The 7,153-nt window shown below is 38.5% G+C and overlaps 1 protein-coding gene across 3 annotated transcripts in view; it reads right to left on the reverse strand.

The window, feature by feature from the left end:
- LOC118332179 (rab GTPase-activating protein 1) overlaps positions 1-7,153 on the reverse strand; it is a 76,335-nt gene that overhangs the window by 56,188 nt on the left and 12,994 nt on the right. For 2 of the 3 annotated variants that reach the window (XM_035667338.1, XM_035667336.1), the window contains 4 exons: positions 6,909-7,122; positions 6,627-6,801; positions 2,574-2,734; positions 633-743 (listed from right to left, as the gene is read on the reverse strand). In XM_035667338.1, coding sequence (XP_035523231.1) covers positions 633-743; positions 2,574-2,734; positions 6,627-6,801; positions 6,909-7,122 — 661 coding nt within the window. The remainder of the gene's footprint in view (positions 1-632; positions 744-2,573; positions 2,735-6,626; positions 6,802-6,908; positions 7,123-7,153) is intronic. The other variant, XM_035667337.1, reaches the window with a different exon arrangement.

Here is a 7,153-nt window from a genome sequence, read left to right on the forward strand (position 1 = left end):
AGAACATTGGAGAATATTAAACACAGCACTTCAATCCTTAACATCTTTGGGTTCATCAAACAATAACAAACCACTGTGAAAATGGAAGTCTGCATGAAGGTGATGGAATGTTTACATTTCAACAGATTTATTCAACCGTGGAAAATGAGCCAGCGAGGACAGACTCACATCAATCACTATCTTGCAACTGTGCCGGAACACTTAAAACCTGACATGGGCCGACACTCGGATGTAAAGATGTTCACCGGTGTGTGTTTATCAATTATAGCTCAGTGATTCCTTTCTTATGGACGCCTGGCCGTGTTCTAAGCAGACACTTTTCAACCGTAGCAAATGGAGTAATCTCTGGATATAAAGTTTTACTTATAGCCTCCATTCCCTTAGTTGTTAACAATTCGTATGCTTTGACATATTTAGAGGTACCTCGGTTGTCTTGGTTGTTGTATTTCAAGGATAAATCTTCTGGAAATAGTTCTGTCTTACATACCGATACGCTGTTATAACTTATTAGAATAATTCATGTATCAAAGATCAACATTCAATGATCCTATGACTGTATACTAAACTAATAACTCTGAGGCTGAAGATATTCTGAAGATGTATTGTGTGTGAGTGTATGCCCTGTATTTTACCTCTCAATGGCCAGTTCCTTATTGGAGGTCTGCTGGACATAAATTACAATTTTCTTGTCCATTCCTGCACGCAGCTTGAAGCTCTGCTTGTCCTTGTCTTTTGCTACAGCACTGAATATATGAAAACAAGAAATATGACCAACATTTTAAACAGCGAAAAGATCATCAATAGAAAAAACTGAGATGAATGTGACAAAAGCACAATACAGCCTTTAAATTATCTAGGAAATACAGGGATATGTTTGGCAGTGACACACTAAGGCAGATTAACTATTATTTAAAACCTTACATTATAAAAATAAGCCAATGACATTATAGAAATGTTACATAATATTTGACCACAGGCTGACTAGACAGGTTGTTGTGTGTCTGGGACAGGGAGAGAAAACAATATTCCTGCATGGTTTCTACTTCTGATACAAACTAACTCATAATTAAAGCAACCAGGGTTTCTTTTGACAACTAGACCAATGAAATGTATTATCAATGTGTAAAAAAGACCAAAACTAAATTAAAGACCATGGCTCAGACTAGACCCATTTATCATAAGAAAAGTGTGCATAAGAACCATTTTTAAACATGCTCTGGTCCTGGTTCTCTTTCCTGCTCTGAAAGCAGGGGTTTGAGACAGGAACAGTAATCAACATTCTCCAAACCATCACTGACACAAATTCCTGAGGAAGCACTGAGCGAACCCTTAAGTACATAGATTTTTGAGTAAAAAAATCCATTAATCAATTAAGCAGTGCTCAGATGACAAAAACTTTGTGAATTGGGACTCAACGTACAGGATATATGAGACTAACAGTGTACGTTTGGTTTGGTTTTACACTGTAACTAGGTCCCCTGACGACAGATAAATAGGCTTGTTTGAAGGAAAACTAATTTAAATATGTTTTACTTACAGATATTATATTACATTATAATATATTATATTAAGCAGTTTCTATAAAGCCTTCTTTCTATATCTTATTTACACAAGGAAAAAATGTTTACAAACAAAATCAGTCTATGTGTGCTTGCATGAGAGAGCTGTTTGCTTGGAAGTCAGTACACTAAAAATAATCAACCAAGAGCTAATGAGGAGGAAATATGTGCTGGCTAAAAATAATCATAGATTTTTTGGGTTTTTGTTTGTTTGTTTTATTTTGTTTTCCAAATAAGATGAATATCTGGGTCTGTTTATGAACACACGGAAGTGACTAATATAGGAAAAGAGAATAAAAAAGGGAAGATGGGTAGAATGGAGCACAGGAACTTCCTGTCGTCCTCTCTTATCAATGTGTGAAAAAGAGTGTTAAGTAGTGGTCAAAGTATAAGTCCACTGTGAGACAGGAGGGACTTTATTTACCTCTGTAGGGATACTTTCATAATTTTTACCTTTCATTTACTGACACATTTGTTTTGTATATAAACTAATAAGATGATTCTTCCCCTCATAGGTAGTATGTACCCTACATGCTGTCAACCCCAGATAGGTTTGTAATTTCTGTAACTGGGTCACCCAGAAGTGTGCTAATATTTAATGCCCAAAAGTAGGGCTGCATGTCCCTGTGTTTATGTGGGTGGTGTGAAACCCGGGTCACTGGGTGGCCATTTCATTCAAAGCTCTTTACATGTTTTGCTAGAATTATGGTGCCACTGCAAATCAGGTGTTAGGTTTCTATTAATTTTCCAATTTTTAAAAAGACACACATTGTCAAAGACACACATTATTGGCTAGATTTCACAAGTAAAGCTGGTGTTCAATACAGGAGCAGGTCTGATGACAGTTTATTCTTCTTTGGAAAATGTCACATCACACTGAAAAAAGTTCCAGACTTCTGTGCAACTCAAAATAATTTAATAATTCATAATTTACACAACTGTGCAAGAATCATAAATTATAGTTCCATGCTCTAAACACTGAAATAATAATATAATGCGGAATGTATGTCTCACCTGAAAGTACCCTTGCCATCATCCTCTCTGATTTCCAGGCTGACGGTGAAGGTAAACAAGTCACTGTCAGGGGTGAGCGGAGCAGCTTGCTGCGACGACAGAACTGCCTTCTTAGCTGACCGCCGAAATGCAGTGGCAAAGCTGTACAGTATCCTACTCACCTGCAGGAGAAAGGCAAACACACGTAAGACACTTTATAATGAACACAAAACCAAGCCACTGTTTGGGAAGGGCCAATAAAACAGATCCAATACAATATCCAGACAAAGCAGCACACTGTGAAACTAAGCACAATACTGTATAAACATGAGGCTGTTCAAAGACTATGTGACCTGTAGTTTATTATTTTGTGTTAGCTACGTCCCTAAAAGAAAAACAATAGCTTCAAAATGAATAACTCCAGTTGTTTTCAGGGGGAAATAAAAGTGAAATCATTCATTCTGAGTGTGGAAAACAATAATAATAATAATCAAGGACAGTCCAAGTCAATTAGCTAATTAAAGCAAATATCCGATAGAAAACATCCACTGAATAGATAAGACAGTATCAGAAAGCAAGGTAATGTTTTTTTGGCTTTGGGACCAACTTTAGCAGCTCCTGTATCTGAAATGTCTTGTTGACCATAAAATGGACTTTCAGAAGCCAAAAATATCAGCACCAGGGCAAAGTAATCACAGAGTCATTAGTATTGATTAAAAACTCAATCAAACCTCTGCAGATCTGTTATTGCAATTTTGTGATATGGGGCACTAAAAAAAGCTTACCTAATGACCCACTACTCTACTGACAGCACAGCCGCCAACCTATTAAGCATTTTGAGTTTTAATCAACATACTGATTCATATTTTCCTGTGAATCTGAGTGTGGAGGTATTGTTCCTATTAACATGAAACAGAGACAACTCAGTCCTTCCAGAGACTGCAGGGTTCTGCTAAATCTCTATCCCCAAAGAGGAGCAGAGTTGGAGAGGGCAGGCAGCTAAAGACTGCCAAGTGCAGAGAACCGGGTGGTAATGATTTATTTATATTCACTAAATGTACTTTTCCACTCACAATACTTTAGACGTGTGAGCTTTGCATTTAGTCAAGAAAAAGTATTTTATTCTTGATTATTACTACACAGATGTGTGTGTGTGATAATAAACAGAGTGCTCCCCCAACTCGAGGCCCACAGTACAGTGGTTTTGAATCTTCTCTAACTCTGGTAAACAGCAGCGCTCGGGGGTTAGTGACTGAGGGATGGTGTGGGGAAACGGCTGTTATCAATAAATAACAACGCTCTTTTGCTTTTTTCAAGGCTAGAGTATAAAGCAGCTTCTAACCTCTCCTACAGAAAGCCTTTGTTATGCTCTCGGTACAGAAGAAGGATGTTGGGGCATCGCAGGGGGTTTATTTATTGAGAAACAATGGGAGAATGAATGTAAGAAATGGGAAATGGGTAGAGTTGTAGGGGGTCACCCCCTGTATTGATGATATTATTTGAAATAACAATAGAATTGTTCTGTACTGTTCATTTTTATACTTTGTGTGCAGTGTGAAGGAGCTCTATCAAGAAGTGGACAGTTGTACTTCAATAATATCCACCCTGACAAGTAATTTAGGCCGATATTGGGGGCTTCTCTTATAACAAGAAAGCAGTCATTCTGTCTTTCTGATGTATGTTTCTCTTTCTTGAGGCAAACTGAAAATTATTCCACACAAGAAAAAATAAGGCAGATTAATGCTGACATCTAGAAAACACTTGATTCCACAAAAGTCAAACGAGGAGTTATTTTATCCTACTCACAAATTGTTGTTAAAAAAAAATTATTTAAAGAACTGCTTTATAATTTTGAGTTTTTCTGCAGTATCATCAAAATTGAAATAAAGTTTATTGTATTTTAAAACTATATTTTAACATTTTACCCCAACCTCTTCATTCAAAGGGTCTGTCCCTGGTTATTTTTGTACTTAATGCATTCAGTAAAACTATGTAAATATGGCAAACAAACTGAAATGTTACTGTTTTTACCCTCAGATTTCTTATAAAATGTTATTACATAATGTGCTTTGGATTTGGAATCAGCTTCTAAAAAAACTATAGCCTTTAAAGATCTTGAACTTGTTAAGTATCCTGTTACATTGTTTTTACTTCCCGTCCAGGATATTCTTATCTTATCTTTCTTACTTGGCAGCATTACCTTGATGTGCTCACTGAGATGAAGCTTTGAGCCATTTTTCACTGATGTTACAGCACCAATCCATTTGTCAGCGCCCAATTTGTGTTTGTCGCCCTTAAACATGTGATTTAATTTGTGTTAGGAGCTCAAATCACTTGAGTGAAACAAATTTACTGAAGCTGTATTGATCTGAATCAAACAGCACTAGATATACATCTCTGGACAGGAGCAGCAAGTTTATGGGCACAAAAAGAGGAGGTGGTGTTGGGTATGAGACTCAGCAGGGCTCTGCATCACCATCAACACCAGAAAACTGGGAATTGTTAGAAAGTAGCCTTGGGGCCTGACTAGGAGGTCTGGCACAAAGGAGGCGGAGTATGACTGGGGAGGTGGTTTGCTTTATGTATGAACAGTTCCACTCCAAAATCCACAAATCTGTTTAGAAAAATAAATTACACAGAATGGCCAAAAAAAGCATATCATTACAAAACCTGAAAGTACTTACAGTGATAACTTCAAGAAGAGAATATTTCTCTTTCCAAATTGTGGGGTTTTTTTTAAATTAGGGGTAAAGAATGCTTCAGAAGCTTGTCACAATTTGATTAAATAATTGGGTCACTTACTTAAAACTAATGGGATAGCTGAGGTAAATAAGACAGTAACTAGTTTTAGTCCAGTCTGCCACAAGGTTATCTCAGTACACCTCTGGAAGTCTGTTTGGGTGTGTGATCAGAAAATTAAATAAAGAAATGTGCATAATTTTGGTGTGCCTACAGTGTCCAAAAATATATTTCAAAATAAATAGGTAAAACACCTTAATGGATAAATACAGTGGTTTCAGAGGTCTTTTGAGTTGTTTACAGTGGATTTGAGGCTAATATGAGGCATATGACTAGAGCAGCTTTTTCATGAAGGAGGAGGCAACAAAAGCGCTGCCTCACTCTAGTCTAATGGTGGAAGAAGAGGCCAAAAAAAAAAGAGCTGGAGGTATTGTAGATTGGTTTGTTGCTGGGGGGTTTGGAAGGAAGAGAGGGGCGGGTGCAAAAGGAAGAGAGAGCTGTCCAGTTGCTAGGTAAAGAAGTGAATTACTACTGGGTATTATCTGTGTGTGGGTTTGTGTGTGTGTGTGTATACATTAGTGTTTTTGTGTCAGCATGTGTGTGGGGAACTGGATAGTGGGATGATGTGGGTCTGAAAAATTACTGCCAGTCTTGGGGCTCTTAGTGACATTGAAGGAGAGCGCTTCCATGAGGGAGAAATCAGGTCACTGAACATTGAAGCAGCACTTTAACCCAGTTTCATGAGTGGCTTCCCTATTCACTTCTTCTATATTTCTGTTGAACCTACTGTATGACACTCTGTCTCCCCTATAAGCTAGATCGGAGGATTGAGTGTACTTTGAGTTTGTATATGGTGTACATGTGCATTGCAGCCTGCAGTACATGACATAATCCCTTGGGGACCACTAAGGAAGCTCCCACACTGATACTGAACCCTGAGGGACAGGCTAAAGGGAGATCAACAACTTAAGACATGGTCAACCAGAAAACTTCTGGCAATATGAGTGTGTACATCTATATGTACATGAGTGGAATAGACAGAAAGAGCGTAAAAAAAAAAAAGAGAGGGAGGAGAGTGTCATGTGAAATGCAAAGCAGAGCATTTATAAGAGGAGCTTTTGCTCCCCCTTTGGTCCACTATCTGAATTGCAGCAATATTTTTTTTCTTGGATACAAGTTTTGCTTGCTGTAATTATGTAAAGTAAAGACTCACATTAACTTCAGATAAACTTTGGAATGTCTTTTTGCTAAAATATCTTTTAAATGTGACTTCAGTGAACACAATTACACGGAATTAAACAACAACCAGTTAAGGATTAATGATTTAATCCTCACCGCTTCTTGGATTTGGCAGCGGAACACATGGATCCTGAAGATCTCAGCATTGTAGTGGCTCTCGGTGAAGGCAAAGCAGTCGCTCTCTGGTGTGCCATCATGGCCTCGCACACAGAACAGAATCTTATAGATAGGGTAGTTGGCGATCTCCGTACTGGCGTTGGGATCCAGCAACCTGTTAAATTATAAATACAAAAATGTTGCCATTTGATATCTTAAAAGCTGCTGTAGCAGGATTTGTTATGCGTGTATGACACTACGACTTGATATGTTCCCCCTTACCTGACGGTGCCTTCGGACACGCCTGGCACTGACAGTGTGACATCCAGAGGGACCTGGCACTGCCCTCTGAGGATACTCATCATACGGAGCGCCTCCACCTCACTGCGGGGGGCGTTGACAGAGGCACATCCCAGATATGTCAGCTGGCTGAACACAACGCTGTCCTCATCTGGGATAGGACTGCTAGGACTGCCATCTGAGGATGATTCATCTGCTGCAAAAGAGGCAATGGATTGGGAGAGGGG

This window comes from Morone saxatilis, unplaced genomic scaffold (genome assembly GCF_004916995.1).
Source record: "Morone saxatilis isolate NCDOM2014 unplaced genomic scaffold, NCSU_SB_2.0 Contig21, whole genome shotgun sequence".
Taxonomy (NCBI): Eukaryota; Metazoa; Chordata; class Actinopteri; family Moronidae; genus Morone; species Morone saxatilis.